The following is a 20,718-nucleotide window of genomic DNA, read 5'->3' as shown; positions in this document are numbered from 1 at the left end:
GCCCAAGTGGGAGCTTTGCTGCTGTAGCGACACCTCTTTCCTCCCGCTTGGCTTCTCTCTGGCCTCAGTCCTGGCCCAACCCAAGCAGAGTGCCTCAGCTCTGCCTCAGAGCCCCTCCTCCCTCGGGGCGAAGTTAATTACTTCACCCAGTCTCCAGGTTACACTCGGCCTTGGAAATTTGATGGTTTTCAACCCTTGGAATCAGTGGAACTGAAATTCATCTCGGAGCCGAGTTCAATTCTCCACAGGCTCAGTAATGCCCGTCTGAGACACCCAGCTTCTTTCTTCCCCAGGCTGGCCCTGGTTTGGGGGCAGGGGGTGGTTCAGGGAGATATGCCCTGGGGAGCTGGCTCCTGGAAGCCCACTGGCTCCACCTCTGGCTAATCCTTCCTGACCCTACAGTGTGACCACTCCTTCTCTTACCAGGTCCTCAGGTCCTTCTGTTCCCTGGGCTTCCTCAGCCAGGTCTCTGAGGCAGGGCCACCCTCTGATGTCAGCCCCACTGGCCTAGGGCTGAGAGTAGGGGGTCCCATAGGGGTGCAGAGCTCCAGGGCCGGGTGCCCACCTCTCTGCCCTGCACTGTTCCTGTGCCTCTGCTGGCCTGGCGCTAATGCCCTGAGTGTCCATGTGTTCTCCAGATGTGTCTGAGGGCTCAGTCCCCAATGGAGATTCCCAGAGTGGCGTGGACAGTTTGCGGAAGCACTTGCGAGCTGACACCTTCACCCAGCAGCAGCTGGAAGCTTTGGATCGGGTCTTTGAGCGTCCTTCCTACCCTGACGTCTTCCAGGCATCAGAGCACATCAAATCAGAACAGGTGAGGAGGGAGCTTTCTGCTTGCAGAAGTAGAAAGGAACCAGCAGAGCAAGGCCTCTCAAGAACTTGTTCACCAAACACCACGTGCATAGCTGGCATTGTATGTGTTACACACATGTGTTCTGTGTGTGTGCAGTGCGAACAGGCTTACATGAGACAGTATAGTATCGTTAAGACAAATCTTTATGGTCTGTATATAGTAATTAGAAATGATGAGTTCTGGATGCAAGAGTATGGCCTTGGGTAAATCATCTCTGTTCAGAGCCTCAATTTCCCCATCTATAGAATGAAGGGCTTGGATGTAGCATTTGACAAGTCCCTTCTAGCTCTGCTTCTCCGTGGTTCTGGCATGGAGTACTCAGGAACATCCTCTTGCTGTGTCCCTTACCCACAGCCCCTCAGGTCCTACAGAAAATCTATGCTAGCCTGGGGAGTTTTCCTTGCCCAGTGTCAGGAGAGCCCACCTGTGCCTGGCTCCTGCTCCCCAAGCCAGCCATTCGATGGAACCCTAGGTAGGCTGACAGCTTACCACTTACACCCAACACTCTCTGCAGACTCTGAGCAGCCCAGGACACACAGCATGGGGCACAGCATACAACACACCAGCAAAACGCACAACGCAGAAACCACCTCCGAACTTTTCCATGTGCTGGTGTGCATGTGTTCACACTCCACCCACAGCCCATGGTACTGTGCTCACACTCCACCGTCCACCTGCTCCCCCACCCACAGCCCACGGTACTGTGCTCACACACCACCGTCCACCTGCTCCCCTCACCCATAGCCCACGGTACTGTGCTCACACACCACTGTCCACCTGCTCCCCCACCCACAGCCCACAGTACTGTGCTCACACACCACCGTCCACCTGCTCCCCTCATCCACAGCCCAAGGTACTGTGCTCACACACCACTATCCACCTGCTCCCTCACCCACAGCCCACAGTACTCACAGCTAGCCCCGGTAGCTGCATGGAGCCAGTGGGTGTGTGCTGCCCCCAGATCACCAGCTCAGCATACCCCTAGCGTATGCCTCCACCCACATACGCTGGGTGGAGCCCCCAGCACACCCGCTTACACACAGGGGCACACTCCCATCCCTGCTACACATGCAGCCCAGGCCAGGCCCACAGTCGCAGCACAACACAGCACTGCTGTGCTTGCACACACGCACACACGCTCCCACACATGCACGTCAGTGCAGCCCCACAGCCTTGCACGCTACAGTTCCACTCTAAGACTCCAATAGCTCCCAGCCACTCGCCTTTCTCCCCGCCCGTCCTTTTATCCCATAAGCTGTTTGTCTTCATAAAACAAAAATCAAAAGTCTTTTTAAGGTGCCCTGAGCCATAAACCAACAAAGGAGGAGCCGGCCGAGGCAGGCGGCTCGGTGCACCCTCCCTGAGTCCCCGGCTGTATTACAATGAATAACCTTTATTTACTTTCATTAGACTATTAAACACCAGCACAGTCATTTTTCCCCCTGAAACTCGGAGCAGGGCCCATAAAGCAAATCCGAAGCCTAATTGAGTTCATTTTAATTTCTCTCCGATCACAGCGAATTACTCTGGTGATAAATCAGGGGGCAGCTTCACCCCCAGTAGAAGGCCTAATTTGCAGCTAATTACAAAACTGATTTCTACAGGAAGATCAATACGAGAAGGAATTGGAAATGACGAGGCAATCCCGTCCAGCCATGGAGGGGAGAGGGTACTCTGGGGGGGCCAGGAAGCGGAAGGGAAAAAACGGACCCGAAAGAGCAGAAAATCAGTTTTAATTTAACGTAATATTAATCAGAGCAACTTTTCCTGCTTTGTGCAGGCTCCTGGTCTGCCCAGCTCTGGGGTCTGGCTTGGCCGTGGCTACAATAAAAAGGCAATTACCCGAGTGTTTCGGGCAGGACACCCTTTCAGAGTCAATGACTGGCCCCCTCCTACCCTTCTGTTAGCCATGTGGACTCTCCCCCTCCCCAATTTCATACCCCAGTGCACAGGCAGAGAGCGAGGGGCCCATGGGGCTGTCATTGTTTGTTTTTAAAGAAGGGGCACCCATACCGGCGCAGCCGGCAGTGCCAGGCTGAAGACCCCACTAGGCCCTTCCCCCAGCTACTGGTTCTGCCAGTCAGGCCATGGTTCCCCCTCCTCCCCAAGGTTCCTCGACATCCCATGTCTCTCAACAAGGGGATCCCCACTACTACACCCTACCTTCGGGGGTGCTTTGGCAGGAGAGGCTACAGAAACATAAAGGGTGCTGGCATAACTGCCCAAAATGTGTAAAGGGTGCTGCGCCTCCGGTTTCACCAAGTCAGGTCTGCTCCTACCCACACAAAACTTGCCATCATCCGCCAAGCCCCGCCCCCCGCATCTCCCCTCTGTCCCACCATCTCTTTCTACCCCATCTGGGAGAGCTCCCCGTTCCTCCTCCCCATCTGCACACCAAGCCCTTTCTCCGTGTGTGCATCAATAGAGAGCTGTCACTTTTCTCTCTCCTCCCAGGGGAATGAGTACTCCCTCCCAGCCCTGACCCCTGGGCTTGATGAAGTCAAGTCGAGTCTATCTGCATCCACCAACCCTGAGCTGGGCAGCAACGTGTCAGGCACGCAGACATACCCTGTTGTGACTGGTAAGGGGGCTTCCAGGAGGGTGGGGGCACCGTGTTCAGTGGAGGGTGCCTCAGCCCATGCCATCTGGGGCCCAGTGTGATAAGCAGATCCCCCGCCATGATATTTACAGAAAGAACGAGGCTTCTAAAACTAGGGTGCTTCCTGAACAGGTGTGTGCAAATGTGGGGAGAAAAAAATTGGGGTCAGGGTGTCTGTGGGCTTCAACCTGGAAAGGCTGATGCTAGGAGGGGCTGTTGCCAGTTCTTCCTCCTGTCCTTCACCTCTCCCTTTGCCTATTTCTCTTCCCTCTCCCAAGTTGCCCAGAATCATGAGCCTCTTGTGAGGACATCTGCAGAAGGCAAATAAGCCAGGCTGGTGAGAGTGGAGCATGGGTACCCAGTGTCCAGCCTCCACATGTGTGTCAGCAAGGCTCCTAGGGGACCTGCTTCCCACTCCGTCCAGACAGCATGGGTGACCATGGCTTTGGGCTTGAAGACATGGCACCCAGCTCTGTGGAGTTTGAGATGAGTACAATTATTCCAACCTTCCTCCTGCTTCCCAGAGAAGTCACTGACACCAAGGCTTGATTTCAAGGCCAGGTAGGATCAGGGTTGGCCCACAATCAAATGCAGAGCTAGGGGTGCCATGGCCAGGAACCCCTACAGATGAAGAGCAGCAGGGCCAGTTAGTTTGGAAGGGGAGGTGGGGTCCAGGGAAGGCCGCAAAGCTCCAGCCTGTGGAAGGCGTGTACCACTGCAGAAGGGTTTCCAGGCCAGGAGACTGCCCAAGTGGGAGAGACATACATTGAGGTGTTATTAAAATTCACCTAATTATTCTGGAGACACTAAAGCCAATGTGCCGTTTGTTCCTTGGGAGACAGGATGATTGAGAAGGGTCTCGGCGGGGACTGGGAGACACTGAGGCGTTACCTGCAGAGTGAGGCAAGCGGAGGCGGCCTGGGGACCCGGCAGCGGGGCTGCACAGCCAGCAGCAAAGGCAGGGAACAGGCACAGCGCACTCTAGGACTCGGCCCTGGTTCTGCCTGGGAGCTGGTCTGAGTGCAGCTGCACTTGAGCCTGAGCTGGGCTCAGTGGCCACCCAGCTTCCACCTGGGGGTTTAGGAGAGCCCTGTCAGCTTTCCCAGCCTCTCCCTAAGGGGCTGTACTGGTACAACTGTTTCCAGCCTAGATCTTTGGCTAGGGAGTCAGAGGTTGAGTTCTGGAAGTGTTGGAGACCTGAACTGGGCTTTCGGGAGTGACGACCTTAGCTGGGTTAGCTGGGCCAGGACATAGCCCATGATCGAATGGCCCTCAGCATGAGCCATTCTTTGCCCAGCTGGGAAGCTCTCTGACCTGCTAGGTATTCTGACCCAAGGCAGAGGCCACCTTTCTTCTGACCTGCTCAGAGGTACAGTGGTCACTTCCCAAAGATAGCCACTCCAAGCACTGGGCAAAGAGAACCCGCGAGACTTCTCTAACCCCATGTGCTGCCCAGTGCTCAGGCCATAGTCCAGAAGGCGAGCACTTCCTGGGGTGGAGATATGGATCTTCAGGGTAGGGCTTCTGCCAAAGGAGACCCAGAGGCTGGTGCAGAGAAGTGCCTCCACCTTGAGCAGCCCCCACCCGCCTCCCCCCTCCATGGCCCTGGAATAGTCCCAGCTCAGCCTGGGAACGTCTCCGGCTGATCCATCTGGATCCAAGTGTGAGAAAAGTTCATTTCAGACCCAGCTTGACATTCCCAGGTGGCAAGTTAGCACTAACATCTCAATCTGTATGCGACATTTCAATCAAGCGAGGAGTAACAAAAGCAGAACCATTAACATTCGGAGCTGTTCACCAGTGGTAATGACGGGGAAACTCTCTCAGAAACTGGAAATTACCAAAAAGAGAGAAGTGTGTGGAGAGGTGGGGGAGGGAAGATGGGGATGGGGTAGGGAATGATTTTTCCACACTTAGGCCAAGATCCAGTGTTTGGATTAATAGCGCCATTACCCAAGAAAGAGCTGCAGATTATGCTCATTCTTAAACTGTTTTTGCTGGCAATTAAACTGCTGCAGTTATTGATCTTTGTTGATTTTATGTCCTCCTAATTTGCATAATCTATTAAAGATGAATGATTTATGATGTGTTTATTATGGGGACAAACAGAATTTGCTAGAGGTACTGTCAAGGTGAGCAATGGGGCATTGCTCAGACTCCATGGGCCATCTCAGCAGTGGGTCCAGCGTGTTGGCCTTCAGGCCAGGATATTGTGGGTAGTAGTGAGCAGTGATGCAAGAAGAACAGAAACAGGAGAGTGGACTTTGGTTGAGTTCTTCTAGAAAGATGTTGGCATATGTGAGAACCGGGCTCCAGGTAGAACTGGTATTTGAGAGAGGCCCTTAGTATATTTGTGGACATTGCCCTCAAAGAGTCTTTAAAAACTTATTTTTTGGCAAATATTAAGGGCTTTGGTGGGAGAAGAGAAAAGAAGGCTCTTTCAGGTGGGTAGGTGATGCTGGGGAGGTGTGTGCTAAAGGTAAGGGAGCTGTTAGGTCAACCCTGTGCCCATAGCCTGACTTAGGAGTGCCAAGGTGTTCAAGGAGCCCTCTTCATCCTCCACGTCTCAGGTACCCTGCTCATCTTCTTTCCCAGGACTGGCAGCTGCGGCTGCAAACCTTAGGGGATGAGGGAATGCCCTAGCCCAACCTGAAAAGCCAGACCTTATTGAGATTCCTGCCACCTCCTGGCACTGGAGGCTGATTTCAAACTTCACCAGCCACTTGATGCAGCTATTCCACAAGGTCAGGGCTGAGAGAGGAACCTGGACTATTGTGTGCAGGGGAGAGTGGGGCCCAGTGGGCCAGGACACAGCTAATCACATTGCAAGCAAGGGTGGCTGCCAGAGGCTAGGGCTCAGCCCCGTAGCCTCCCCTCCCCACCTTCCATCAGGGAACCAAGGAAAGAGACTGATTTTGCTGGGTAGTGTTTGCAAGTTCTGCCGAGATTTTAATTTCACTGCATCACAACTCAGCAAGCTGCCAAGTCAAGCTGGTTATTTAAATTTATCACCCACTTTCTCTTCCGCCGCTGGGCTGCTCTAGCTCAGTGGCATCTCTTCTCTCCAGCCCACGGCTCTAGGCTGCTGGTCTGGAACGGAGCCGAGTCTCTCCTAAGTGATAAAGAAAAAGGGACCAGCTACATGAGAGAATGGGTCAGGGGCATTCTGGCCCCAGGCTTTTTCAGGTTGGATGGCTGTGGCTGGTACCTTTCACCACCTTCTTGACCCTCCAAAGGACCCCAGGGGGCTGCCATCCACCTCTCAGTAATCCCAGGGCCCTCTGGGTCAGAGCATCTGCAGTGAGAACTCTGGCTCCAGCTGCATGCTGGAGCCTTCATTCCTTAAAGTCTCCCTTCCCTGGTAGAAAAGATAGCCCCTGTTCCCCATGGCTTTCTCACCTTGCCTCCTTCCCCATGCCTGGCTGGGGCTGCAGTGACAGAGGAGCATGCCGAGATGCTGGCAGTGATGTTGATCTGGGAGGAGAAGACGAGAACTTACTCCAGGATTCCCAAAGTCACTGGGGATGTTTCTGAGCATGAGAGAGTCCCTTGACACAGTGCGAGTCCACCCTGAAGGAGAGAGCCCATATGCAAGGGACAGTGCTGGGGGAAGTCAGAGATTGTGCAGTTCCATGCCTTCTAGAAAAGGGTTGGCCAATCTTTTGGCTTCGCTGGGCCACTTTGGAAGGAGAAGAAATGACTTGAGTCACACATAAAATACACTAACACCAAGAGAGCTGGTGAGCTAAAAACAAAAACAAAAGTAAAAAACCTCATAATGTTTGATGAAGGTTTACGAATTTGCGTTGGACCACATTCAAAGCTGTTCTGAGCAGCATGTGGCCTGCGGGCTGTGGATTGGGCAAGCTTGCTCTAGAAACTAGGCAAAACACCAGTCCCTGGAGCCACTGCACCGAGCAGGCTTCACTGGCCTCTAGTGGGCATTGCTGCCACACACTGCAGAGCCTTGGGCAAGTGCAGCTGTCATCGCCCTTGTTTTAGTCACAGAGAGGTAAAGGAGGAAGGAGATTGATGTCTGGGACCCAGGCAGGCTAAACTCACCAAAACATAACTGAATAAAATATAACAACAAAAATGTTAATATGCAGCAAACCTCATTCTTTGGTGCTAGAAATCAAGGGGAACTCAAAGCCAGATCAGTATTGGAGAGGCTGTTGACATTACACTGGAGGGAGATGCCGACTGGGAGAGGATGGGGTTGTAACACACCAGTCAGGGAACGTGACTTTGGGAATCAGGAAGCTAGAATTGAGTATCATCCTGCTTAAAGCAAGGGACAGAACAGGGATCATATTGTCCTTGAAAGGCAAACACATACACTCATCCCAGTAGCCCAGGGAAACAAGGAAGCAGGGGGCAACAGGGAACGTCACCATGAGACATGGAGACCCCAAGCCTGATGCCAGATCAGAGTCCAAATTTATACCATGAGTATGTCGCAGGAAACCCAAGCCAGGAACTTACATAAAAATTTGTCCAGGATAGTTACCCATTCTGAAACCTCATCAGGAGCAATGAGAAACCTTCTTTGTAGAGACATTCTATAATCCAGGGCATGTGGGACTCCCATAGGGTGGGTGGGAGGAAAACCCACCACTAATGATGAGCTTACTAAGAAAAAGTACACATCTCATGTGAACACAAACTTCCAAAAGGGAAAGTCAGTAGAAGCAATAAACAGAACAGTTAACATTCCCCAAGAACTGAAGACAACAGAATAGTCCAAAAGCACTGTAAACTCAGCATGTTTAATATTCTAAAAAAGATCAAAGGAAGTATCAGTTGTATCTTTATCACAGATCCAGATCCCCTAGTCCCTTCCCACCACTGCTCACCAAATTGTCAGATAATGGAGATCAAAAAGGGCAAAGAATGAGGACCACACCTATAGATTATTGCTTTGGGGTCCAGGAGGCATGGAAAGAGCTGAACCTCAGGCAACTCTGAAAGTAGAGCCTGTTCCAGGCTTATCCAGGCTCCCAGACTGCTAAGCCTCAGCAGAAAATCTTATGTTTTCTTTGGGAAAATGTCTGAACATTAGAGAGTTAGAGATGGGGACAGTATCTTTCTCCCCAGTGGGGTGGGGACAGGTGGGAAGCCTCAGTAGCTTCCCCATCCTGGTTGGGGGAAGGTGGTTTTATTCAAGAGCTTGGGAGAAATGTCTCTTAATTCCTGAAGACTGCAGTTTTGAAGGAAGCTGTAACTAAGATCCAGGAAGAGATGTAGATGCTGCCCAAGAGGGAAGTGCCCAAGGCAGGAAGAGGGAGCAGAAGAAGCTGGTCTCCCAGAAGCTGGCTTATTTGAGCAGAGGTGGGGGAGGCCAGAGAGGCAAAGTTCACAGCTGGACAGCAGCGGGGACCAGTGTGAGCAGTGTGGGTGTAGCTTCTGAGAAAGGGTTGCCAACTCTCAGAAGCTCGGCCTCCTGGCCCACATCTCAGATGGTTAGCAAAGTGGCCTTTTAGCAGATAGAGGTGTGGACCCTGGGAAACCTCCTCCTCCTACTCAGGGCATCCTGAGGACCTCCAGGAACTGCCTCTTTCCTGTAGTTAACAACCCCCTTCCAATGCAACTGCATTTCCCTCCATAAAACAAATAGCTTAGCCCTTGGCCAGCCCCTAGGGGAGGAGAGTGCAATAAAGACTGAGAAATGTTTCTGAAGGAGGCTGGGAGTCTCCTAGTCTTGTCTGTCAGCTCAAAGCCCCTGATTAGCTAGAGGAATTTAGGGCACAGACATCACAGTTCCTCTCCTTGAAAGGAGAGGGCTAGGACAACTTCAGACATGTGGCAAGTCAGAGAGCCCTTTACTGTGGAGGCCAAAACAAGCCAGAGGGCTGCTCCTCAGTGCTCACATGCCCTAGACCCTTCCTTTAGGCTGTGAGGGTCCCAAGAAAAGAGGCTAGCCTCCTCCAAACATCCCTGAGTCTGCAAGCCACATCCCCAAGGACCTCCAGCCCCCAACCTCAGCTCTGATTTAATTACAGGGGCATTTCCATAGCAATGAGACATTGACAGATATGTGGCTGCTCTGGGCCTGTAGCCTAGGGAGTCATTGGATCAGTCCTCTTTTTCCCTTCCTCCTAGTCCACTGCTAGAGGTAATGAATATGGAAAAGAAGAGGCACTCTCTTTCCACTCTCTAATCCACTCTCGGGATCAGAGTCAGGCCAAATTTGACCAGAATAAAAGCTGTGCCACCTCAATCCCAGGTCCCAATCCCATGTCCTTGTCTTTGCCTACCAGCCACCCTGTGCTGCTGGGCTGCCCTCCCCAGAAGGGTGCCATGGCAGAAATACCCAGGCTGAGAACGGGGCTGCAGAGGGAGGAGCATCGTAGGGAGGGTGACAAAGGTAGGAAGGGTCTGGGGCCTCTTAGCAAAGATATAGTTCTGGTGTTTTCTACACTGAGCTCAAATTTGGCCCATAACCTTGGACCTTTCTTCTTACCTCCTCCCTTCATCTCTTCCCTCTGTCTGTGAGGCCCAAAAGGCTGAACATGCCAAATGGAATGCTTTTTCCTCCAAGGATGGCCTCACTTGTTCATTAGAGATCAGAGAGAGAGAAAGGAGCCAGTCTGAATTTGAATCAAAATATTTTCTAAGAAATCAATGATCTTGCTATCAAGTGCATAACAATAGCCAACTCAGGCCAATAAAGGATTGCCCAGTTGAGAATACTGGCCACCGCTTTACGATTCATTAGGTTACGGGGACCCTTTCAGCTTCTGTAGATGTCATTTAGATGCTTGATGTGTCCCACAGGGGAATTCTCCAAAAAAGGGATCTCCCAGCACTAAGCTTTTTAGTCCATTATTTGGTACTTTTTAAGAAGAAAATGTTGGCTAAGTAAAAGTAAGGTCAGTCAACCCAACATTTTTGAATGACCAGAAATCCTAAAGACTGCTGTCCCAATGAAACAGGTATGTATTGGTACCAAGGGCTCAGAAATGTCCCAGTGGCCTCAAAGTCACCTAGGCAAGACCTGAAAACCTGTTTCCCCCAGAGGGCCGGCCACCTCCAAGGTGACAGGAAGACCTCCCACTCCTTTCCCAGGTAGCCAGAATCCATTCCACCTCCACAATTAGCTGTAGCCTCAGGACAAACAAGCCAGTGCTTTTGCAACCCTGAGCTTTGGGAGACAGGCTCCGTCACTATTGTCACTTCTGAGAGGGCTTTGCGTGCCTTCAGCCTGACTCCTCCCCTCTTCTCCCCGGTGGTGGTGGTGGCTGGGCTCGCAGGCAGGGAAGGAGGAAATCCTGCAGGGCTTGGAGAACAGCCTAATGCTGCAGAGGCTTAAGTGGCCGTTTTCCTTGGGATTAGGGTTTCACTTACACAGAGCGCCTGAAAAACACTGCGCTTTCGGAAGGATTAGAGCTGACAATTCAGTGCTCTCAGAGAACAAAATAAAGCCAGAGAGGAACTGGGAGGCCTGGAGTATCAGAAGACTGTGCAAACAGGCTTAACCTCTGCCCACCCAGCATGAGGGTCTCTCATGCTCTGAGCCCATCTGTGAGCCTGGGCCCAACCTCTTGAGTGCCAGCCCCTGCCCAACTCCAATCTTCATTTGTGATTTGCTCATGGAGCCAGAGAAGTCAACGTAGGGACGTGAACTGGGAAGAGGACTGAGCCTCAGTTTCCTCCTCTGTAAAATGAGGGAGTTGGACTAGAAGATAGCCAAGTTCCTTTTCAGCCCTTTGAAAGTGTGATTCTCCCCAACACTTCCTAGTGTTATCCTAGGATGCTGAAGCTGCATTTCCATCCATGGTCCAGCTGAATTAAAAGGAAACCGCCTCCTGTGAGGCCCTGAGCCAATAGGCTACACAGCTCAGAGGAGGGCAGGGTGCTGGGAGAAGGAATGGAAACAGCATGACTGGTTGTGTCCGGCCAGTTGGCTGTCAAGGTGTAGACCTCACTAAGCCCCTGCAGATCTGGGTAACATCCCTGCCTAGGACACACCAGGGACCAGGGACTCACGGTGTCAGTGGGAGCTGAGATCAGCTGGAAGAGCAGCCACCCTGAGTTGTAGGCACAGCCCCCTCTGCTGGAACCTGGAGAAGGCAAGCCTCGGGTAGGGTATGGGGCTGAGGCAGAGCCTGGGGCTGTGGGCCGTCCCATAGTCCCTTCTGCCCCAGAGGATAAATCAAATCCTGGGAGGATTTGGAAGCTTGAGAAATAAGAAATGAAAGGAAATATGTAGATAATTCTTTTCCTCTCCTTTTAAAACATCTTGTGTGGATTTAAAGTTTGTTCCCTTAGTGTAATAGATGTAAGTTGAATTGGTCCTAAGGTGCTCATAATTGTTATAGTAAATACCAATTATGCATTTATATATTTAGGCAGCAATTACAAATTTAATAACTGTGTATTCCTGTAAGTATTATAAATGCCTATGTCAAATGCAGGCACAGACTGCCAGCCTTGAAGAAATCTAATGTCTTCATTTTTGCTACCTTATGAGAAGCATACAGAACTTGAGGATAGGGTAGTAAAACAAGAGTTATGTTTTCTGGCCTTAGGGTCCTCCACAGTGTCAAGTGGGTAGCAGAAGTGCTTATTTTCAGAGAAAGATGCTGAGGAAAAGCATCTCTGAACTACTCAATAGAACTTTTGCTGTATAAATCTATGTCTAATAAGTCTCATCTGAGCCATCATGAGCAGCAGTTTCTGCTTCTTTCGTGGCGTCCTTTTTATTTCCTTGATCTTCTGAATGCTAACATTTTCCTTGACTTGAGATAAACCTCCCTGCTACTTCACATGTTATTTTGCTGTGCTTTGTATCATCTTGTTTATTGATACAATTCAAGTAGTTGCAAACAAATCAGTGTCTTACGCTAAAGAACGGGGCTCTTTTGTTTTTTTTTATATAAAGAGTGCTTATTAATCTTTAAGCCATATTTTTTGAGAATATGATAAAAGTCATATACCATCTACACAGAAAGATACAGATATATAATGTCTATAACATCTTATATATAGATTTATATAGACCCCTTGAAGTGATCTATGGGTTCCTAAGGGATCAGTTAACCCCAATTTAAAACCACCACTGTAAAAAAGTGGAAGAAATTGAAACATAAGAAAAAAGAAGTGACAAGATGTTCTGTTATAGGAAAGATTCACTTAGCATGATCCCATATTACTTTCCTGGACCAAACATCTATCTGTTTTCTGGGTCTGCACTATTTGAGAATAATATCATTCCGGGATCAGTTCCCAAGTATACAGCCTGTTCTGTAATCCAGTTTCTGCCATCTACTAGCAGTGAAATCTTGGACATTATACTTGGCCCTTCTGAGTTTATTTCTCATCTATAGACTGGGGATTAAAGGCCAGGCATGGTGGCTCACACCTGTAATCCCAGCACTTTGGGAGGCTGAGGTGGGTGGATCACCTGAGGTTCGAGACTAGCCTGGTCAACATGGCAAAACCTCGTGTCTCTACTAAAAAATACAAAAGTTAGCTGGGCGCAGTGGCAGGCATTTGTACTCCCAGCTACTTGGGAGGCTAAGGCAGGAGAATCGCTTAAACCTGGGAGGCAGAGGTTGCAGTGAGTGGAGATTACACCACTGCACGCCAGCCTGGGAGGCAGAGCAAGACTCTGTCTCAAAAAAAAAAAAAAAAAAAAAAGGTGTGGGAGGTTAAAAACATATCAACAGCCAGGCCCGGTGGCTCACGACTGTAATCCCAGCACTTTGGGAGGCTGAGACAGGCGGAGCACCTGAGGTCAGGAGTTGGAGACCAGCCTGGCCAACATAGTGAAACCCCGTCTCTACTAAAAAATACAAAAGTTAGCCAGGCATGGTGGCAGGTGCCTGTAATCTCAGCTACTTGGGAGGCTGAGGCAGGATAATCACTTGAACCTGGGAAGCGGAAGTTGCAGTGAGCCAAGATCGTGCCACTGCACTCCAGCCTGGCTGACGAGAGCAAGACCCTGTCTCAATAAAAATAAAAATAAAATATCAACATCATAGGGTTGATATGAAGATTAAATGAGATAATACATCATATAAAATACGAAGGACACTGCCTAGCATATAGTAGGTGCTCAATGAATGCTAGCTAGTCCTGGCACAAGTAGAAACACAGCTCTGACCTTGAATCTTAGACCTGATAGTGAAAGTAGCGCAAATTACCTGATGACTACAATTTTTCAACTTTCTTAATAAAGGCTTTCACTTTGCTTTTCTCTGTACTTGTAAGAGGAGCTGCACTTAGATTCTCCAAAACAGTTGATTTGATCTGGCCCATTTGGTAAGGAATGTCTGACGAAAGTGCACTGTGATGCAGATGTAGTGATTGCTGTAGAAATTGGCGGTAGCATCTTCAGGGACTTCTGCAGTTGAACTGAGAAGATATCCTCATCAAGTACAGTGCTTTGAACACTTCTGGGGACTTTAAGATTCTCCACTACCACTGTTTCTTGAAGACCCTCTTTGTTTTTCAGAAAACTCTCGCAGGAAATTAATACTCCACCCCATGGAGTTTTATTACAGACTTTTGGCGTCGGGATTTTGTTCTCTGCGTCCTTTTTATCAACAACCATGACGATATGAGATTTTTGTTTGTCAGATGACTTCTTTTCCTTTTCTTTGGCTCTTTTGGGGAGTATCTGGCTTCGTGTTATTAAAAGGCAGTGTGGTATAAACATGGCTTCAAATTTTGGCTCTATCATTTATTAGCTGTGTAGTCATGGTAAAACCATGATGCATCTTTGTGCCTTCATTGTCTCACCCTTGAAACAAGGAAGTTACCTCATCATCTGGAAGGCTCTTCATCTTTAAAAACTTTGTAACCTTGGTCAGGCGCGGTGGCTCACGCCTATAATCCCAGCACTTTGGGAGGCCGAGGCAGGCGGATCACTTGAGGTCAGGAGTTCGAGACCAGCCTCGCTAACATGGTGAAACCCTGTCTCTACTAAAAATACAAAAATTAGACAGGCATGGTGGCACACACCTGTAGTCCCAGCTACAGGCTGAGGCATGAGAATCACTTGAACCCAGGAGGCGGAGGTTGCAGTGAGCCAAGATCGCGCCACTGCACTCCAGCCTGGGCGATAGAGCAAGACTTCATCTCAAAAAACGAAAAACAAAAAACAACTTTGTAACCTTGGAAAGCAAGCGTCCAACATGAAATGCCCATCCTCTTGTAATAGTATGTGGGTTTTTGTCATTTATAATTTCTGATGCTGTTTTTATGTTACTGGCCATTGTCAGTGAGCAACGAAAATCCTCTACTGCTTTCTGTTGGGTGGCACGTATTTTATAACTGATGTATTCTGTCACATAGCTGTTTTCTCCTTTTTCTGTGCTTTTGCTTGTTGGTATAACGGAGGTGGCTGTGCTGTTGTACAGTTTTAGAGTATGTCTGCACTCCTATTTTTCCACCCATGTATAGTACAGCAAGGCCCAGTGCTCTGTCGATTCTTGCTTGCACAGATTCCATTACCCATTCATATTCTTTCACTAAAAGAGGCTTGCTCAAAGAATGCTGCTGGGCAAATGGTATGACGGTCTTAGTAATTTGAAAACTTCCTGCAGTATGTGTTTTCCATTATTGACAATGGTGTTCCAGAAAAATATATGGCTCTGGCAAGAGTTTGGTCATTTTTTTCTGTTCTTTAGGTGTCACCTGTGTGCTAATGAAGCAATTGAGAGTGCTTTGTATGCAGTGGCCAGCACTGTTGGTGGCTCAGGGGTCCTTAACAGGGTACCTCTTTATGGTGATACTGGTGTTATAGACTCCGCAGCAGCAGGTGCACAGCTGTATGCAAAACACAAGGAAGCTTGCCTGCTTTTTCCTAGTCTTGGGACTCTTCTTTCACATTTTTAAAATTTCTACATGGCACTGCCCAGCTTCAGTTTTCTAAATAGAATTTGGCAATGTGCCTTTCAATCAACTGTCCAGTGGGTGACTTTCAGCATGCAAAAGTTCCTACCTGAGGGAAGCTGCCATTTTGCAAGAGAGAAAGCCAGTGGAAATAAAACTTTCTGATAAGACTGCATCCAGGTTAGCCGGAAACATGTTTCTAGTCATCCAGCCTTTCTTCCTTCCTCCTGAAATGAGGTAGGAGATTTTGTGACAAAACCTTAGATTATAAGGAATTCATGGTGACAGGTTGTGGGAATCATGCAACTGAAAACCAGAATTCAGATGCATTTAAATTCCTATTTATTAAGAAAGAGGCACACCCCTTTTCCTGGCTGCTTTGCAGACTTTATGATGACAGGGAAGGAGGAATTAGGTTTCTTTATCTGTTTAGCTTCAAAATCCCTGCATCTTCCCTTACTCGATCCTGTCCTGGGCCTTTTTTGACCAATAAGTGCCATATTATTAATCTCTCTAGGAATTGATTTTGATATTGCTGTCATTGTCTACTTCAGGTCCATTCCACTAAGAGACAGTCAGGAGGAGTGTAGCTTTCATTGACAACAGAAGTCAATAAAAGAAAACCCACATCAAGGCAAACACAAATCCTTTCTTCTGTCTCTCTAGGAGTCAAAACTGATCTCGTGTTTGGCAGTTCTACTCTGCTTGTTCTCGAGTTTTAGGAAATGTAAGATATTGGCTATATTAGACAGGTATAGAGAAAAATCATTCTATTGCATGATAAAGTCACAATATATGAGTCCCTCACTGTAAACCTCTCATCTATGATTTATAATGAGATTATAAATCTCATTATAAAATGAGATTTATAAAAGTCATAATCTATTGTTTAAATTGTTTTTTAAAGAAAAAGCATATTCTAATATTTACATTTTATCCCAGCCTTTACTTCTTTAAGGAGACCAATATATATGAAACAATAAAAAAATTATAACCCATCAGGAATTGGCTGTTAAGTGCAATAGACTGATGGAGGATTAATCAACAAGTGTTTATTGAGCATCTACCATGTTCTCAACTATGCAGGATAAAGCAGAAGACAGGGTCCTGCCCTCAGGTTGCTTATGATCTGTTTGAAGAAGCAAGCTATGATATGAAACATCAGGGCTGATGCATTATGATATATAATGGCATGGTAAACCATGCAGCACAGATGCTGTGGAAGTTTGGAAGAGAGAAATTTCCCTGGTGGGTAGAAGGGTAGAGATTTTAAGACTTCAGGGGGAAGGAGAGGAAAATGACAAGGAAGAAGAAAAGGTCATGGCAAAAGCATAGGGGGTTCACATCACACAAGCCAATAAGAACAGTCAAACTAAACCAGGAGGGGTGAGAATCTTAAGTGGGGTGGAGAGAGTACCTTAGCAGCTTTAAAAGCCACAGAGTTTCATTTCAAACTATAGACTACGGGGAATCAGTGATGGATTTTACAAGGGAAGTGGTGTGATGAAAGCAATGTTTCATGAGGACTAGCCAAGCAGCCACATTTAGGATAGACAGAAGGGGAAGAATGTGGAGGCAGGGAATGCAAGCAAAAATACTGTGTGGCAAAAAGAAGGTGCTTAAAAGCTGAGCTATGAAGGTAGTGGAAGAAATGGAAATGGAGCAGATGTAACAGACATTGCCAAGGAGAATTGACAATACTTGGTGACTGACTTTATCTAGAATGGGAGGAAGAAGGCTATGTCAAGAAGGACTCCAAAGTTTTTGGTCTTATGATCTTCAAGATCATAAGAACCGACGGAGGGAAGATGAATCTGTTTGTATTACAGTTAGGTTTGAGGTGACAGAGGGACAGCTAAGGAAAATGTTCAGCAGGGTGCTAGAAATGCAAAAACCTGAGCTATAGTTCTGTATAGCTAGGGAAGGATGGATCACTCAGATGTGTCAAGGTAGGGGTGAGGAAACTCATACATCTCTGGAATGCAGGGAGGTGAGGCCATCTTCAAAGGGAGTGTAGCAAAGAGAGAGAGAGATGTTTTGGAATAGCCTTTGGGAGACTAATGACTACGGTCCAGCTGATGAAAAGAAAGTGAACGGGCCCGGATATGCATAGTTTTGTGACTTTCTCCAGCCATGCCTTGCCTTCCCAAGGATGGACAGAGGCATTAGAGTGGTAGAGTGGCATTGGCTATTGAGGAGGATAAGGGGAATCTGGAGGGGTTAAGGGGGTTCCAGGAGGTCCAGGAGAGGATAAAGGGATTATAGCAGAGGGGAGAAAGCAAATTATTATTAGAGATCAGAAAATGCTAAATTGCAAAGGGAGGTGGTGACCCCTTCATAGCAATGGAGGGTGCAGGCAAGGAAGGGAGCCCCGTCATGTGCAGCTGTGTCCCAGAGGACATGTTTGTGGACCATGGGTAGCACTCCCATCTTGACTCGCTTTGTCTCCCACCCTGCAGGCTCTAGCTGCAGAGCCCTCCAGGGACAGAAGTCCAGCAGCTGGTGGGGGAGCAGATTTTGCTCATTGGAACTTTATCTGGTCCACTTGCACTGTTGGCTCAAAGCTCCTGATTCACTTCAGGGTGGTTTTCTATCATGTAAATGCCATAAACACTAACAGCAAAATAGTACACTGGCTGGCCCCCTGCTCTCCATACCTGCCAGGCCCAGCACTTGCAGCTCCACTTGGAGAGGACAAGGAATAGCCATCAGTCCCTGTAGGGGTGATGGTGGGGTGTCCTCCAAGCCTGAAGGAAAGATGGGGTATTAGGGAGAGGAAAGATAAGCAAGATGATAGAGGTCCCTTTGGCTACTGGAGAGACCACAGCTGAATATCTTGCTGAGAAGGAGGAGTAAAACCAGGTCATCTCCCTCCCATCTCCATCTGGGTTTGGAATGCAGAGACACAGGCAAAGGCAAATACACACACACACACACACACACACATACACACACACACAAATGCACAGAGACAGACACAAAGAGCTACACAAAACAGAGATGCATACACACAGCTGATCATAGATATTTAGCTTAGACACATGCAAAGGCACACTCAGACTTGCGCATTCAGGTGCAGAGCGGCACACGTACCCCCGCACGTCTGCACAGAGCTCTTTCCTCTCCAAGAGTTTCCTCTCCATGCAGTACCCTGGTGTGAGTAGAGGTAGGCCCCTTTCTTCCAGGCCTCACTCCTTCCCCTTTGTGTTTTTCCAGGTCGTGACATGGCGAGCACCACTCTGCCTGGTTACCCCCCTCACGTGCCCCCCACTGGCCAGGGAAGCTACCCCACCTCCACCCTGGCAGGAATGGTGCCTGGTAGGTGACAATGCTGCAGCTGCCTAATCTAGGTGGGGGGAACTAAATTGTGGGTGAGCTGCTGAATGGTCTGTAGTCTGAGGCTGGGGTGGGGGGAGACCCAACGTCCCCTCCCTGCAAACCACTGCTATTCTGTCCCTCTCTCTCCCTAGAGGCTGCAGTTGGTCCCTCATCCTCCCTCATGAGCAAGCCGGGGAGGAAGCTTTCAGAAGTGCCCCCTTGTGTGCAACCCACTGTATGTCATGGCCCCTCCACAGCGCCCACCCACCCAAGTCTGTGCCCGAGGAGCACTCAGCCTCAGCTCCACCCTCAATGCCCAGCCCACCCCAGCCAGCTGACACTGCTTGGAAGAGCCTGCCCTGGTTTCCATGGAAACTTGGAGCCAAGAACCATTTCCAGGGGCATGTCAGTCACTCAGACAAAGCCACCCTGGTCCACACCAAGACACAAGGGAAGACCAATGTTGAGAACCAACCCCAACCCAGAGGCAAGAGGGAGCTAGTCCCTAAGAGGAATGGAGGTCAGGCTGCGGCAGGAACCAGGGAGACTCACTGCAGCGAGACAAGCTAGAACACCCCTATACTTCTTCAGAGGCACCGAGCCTTCCATTGCTCCCCTGGGGCTCTGACCCATCCCTGATCAGAGGAGTTGGGTTTGGGTTGTTTGGATCAGAGAAGCAGAGGCTCTATTTAACGTCTGGTGACTGCAGCTGGAGGTTGTACTATACCCGTCCCCAATCCCCAGATTGCGAGCAGGGGCTTGAAGCCAAAGAGAGCTGAAGTTCCTATGTGCACAAACACCAAAACACTCTTGTCTTAAGAAGGTTTAGACTCACTCAGCCAGCAACTCACTCCCTCTGGTCGCCCTCTATATGGCCTTTCCCTGAAGTTCAACTCTCATTGGCATGGGGAAGGGGGAGGATAGAAGAGAGTGGTTGGCCCCATCCATCCAGGTACATTTAGGGATAACCATGGGTAAGCAGAGCTTGGGGTGGGACAGTGGCAAAGAGGGAGATTGCTGCTGGGTCTTATAGACTAGGGGCTGAAGGGAGTTAGAGGTGTGGGTAAAGGGATTCCTGCCCAGATTTAGGGGAAGGGAAGTAGAAGCCTTATTGGGGGGCAAGGAGATTTTAGGGAGAAGCTCCCAGCAGTGAGCAGGTGGGGGGTGGAGGAGGTTTTAAAGAGGTGGGGGTGAGGGAAGAGTGGGGAGGTGGGGGCAGGGAGTCTGCAGGGAGGTGGGGAAGAGGGGAGCTGCAGAGAGCTCGTGGTGGCGAGGGGGGAGTCGTTAAACAGAATCTAGTGCTGATGAGGAAATTACACTTGTTTCATTAGCGATGGGGAAGGAGATAGCTCAGTTCCTCTTGGTCACAGTTGAGCTCAGAAGCTCATTATCCTGCTGCACGCATGCTTTCCCTCCTCGTCAATAAACAGGCTTTCCAGTGGCTGCATCCCCCACCCCCACCCCAGCTCCCTCTCAGAGAGGGGCCCCTTCTCCTCTACTTAACCCGCGGTTAGGGATCACTGTAAACAGTCTGGGGTCATCACACAGGAGAAAGGGCGAGGGGGAAACCTGGAGGCCTGGCCTTTCTCCCGCAGAGGGAGGGAGGCAGCTTCCGACGGCTCCCAACCCACGGGCCCTCTGCTCACCGCTCGCAGACCAGCGGGCAGTTCACCTGCTTCCTGCCGCCTCCATCCCCTGCCGCGTAGCCCACGCATCCAACCTCTTGAGGGAAAAGCGGGAGGGCGGTGTCTCCCAACAGAGCCCCCACCTCTTGTGTTGGCACCGCGCATTGATGCCATTCATAGGACTTTCTGGGAGAAAAGTGTCCCGAAGGCCTTTCTTCGCCACTGTCCCCCACCCCCATTTCTGCCCATTGGGGGCCATGCCTCCTAGAACCGGAGTGGCCTCTATAAAGGCCCTGGCCCCCAGTGCGACAGGGTGGACGCGCCCCAGTACAAACCCTTCGTGGGTGGCCGCGAGCGCCTCCGCTGGGAAGCCCCGGGAGGGCACTGGCCCACAGGGTCCACCCGTGGGTGTGCGAGCGCGTCGGTGCCTCCCGCCTGCCCGGGCTCTCCCCACGCGGACGCGGTGATCGCCCCACCTCCGC

At 49.7% G+C, this 20,718-nt stretch overlaps 1 protein-coding gene and 1 long non-coding RNA gene across 6 annotated transcripts in view; one reads left to right on the top strand and one right to left on the bottom strand.

Annotated features, from left to right (window-relative positions):
• Positions 1–20,718, top strand: part of PAX2 (paired box 2) — a 94,048-nt gene that overhangs the window by 70,252 nt on the left and 3,078 nt on the right. For all 4 annotated transcript variants that reach the window (XM_033185424.1, XM_033185408.1, XM_033185416.1 and 1 more), the window contains 3 exons: positions 639–814; positions 3,308–3,434; positions 18,510–18,611. In XM_033185424.1, the coding sequence (XP_033041315.1) occupies positions 639–814; positions 3,308–3,434; positions 18,510–18,611 (405 nt within the window). The remainder of the gene's footprint in view (positions 1–638; positions 815–3,307; positions 3,435–18,509; positions 18,612–20,718) is intronic.
• Positions 6,373–20,713, bottom strand: LOC117068369. 2 transcript variants are annotated; one of them, XR_004431093.1, is made up of 3 exons: positions 20,572–20,713; positions 6,852–6,926; positions 6,373–6,564 (listed from the first exon to the last, which is right to left on the bottom strand). It is a non-coding gene; the product is annotated as an uncharacterized LOC117068369 (long non-coding RNA). The 2 variants fall into 2 exon arrangements; XR_004431091.1 differs by lacking the exon at positions 20,572–20,713 and adding an exon at positions 20,380–20,564.

Source organism: Trachypithecus francoisi, unplaced genomic scaffold (assembly GCF_009764315.1).
Source record: "Trachypithecus francoisi isolate TF-2019V2 unplaced genomic scaffold, Tfra_2.0 Contig01579, whole genome shotgun sequence".
Lineage (NCBI taxonomy): Eukaryota > Metazoa > Chordata > Mammalia > Primates > Cercopithecidae > Trachypithecus > Trachypithecus francoisi.
Note: the sequence above shows the minus strand (reverse complement) of the source record. Positions and strands in the feature narration are given on the sequence as shown.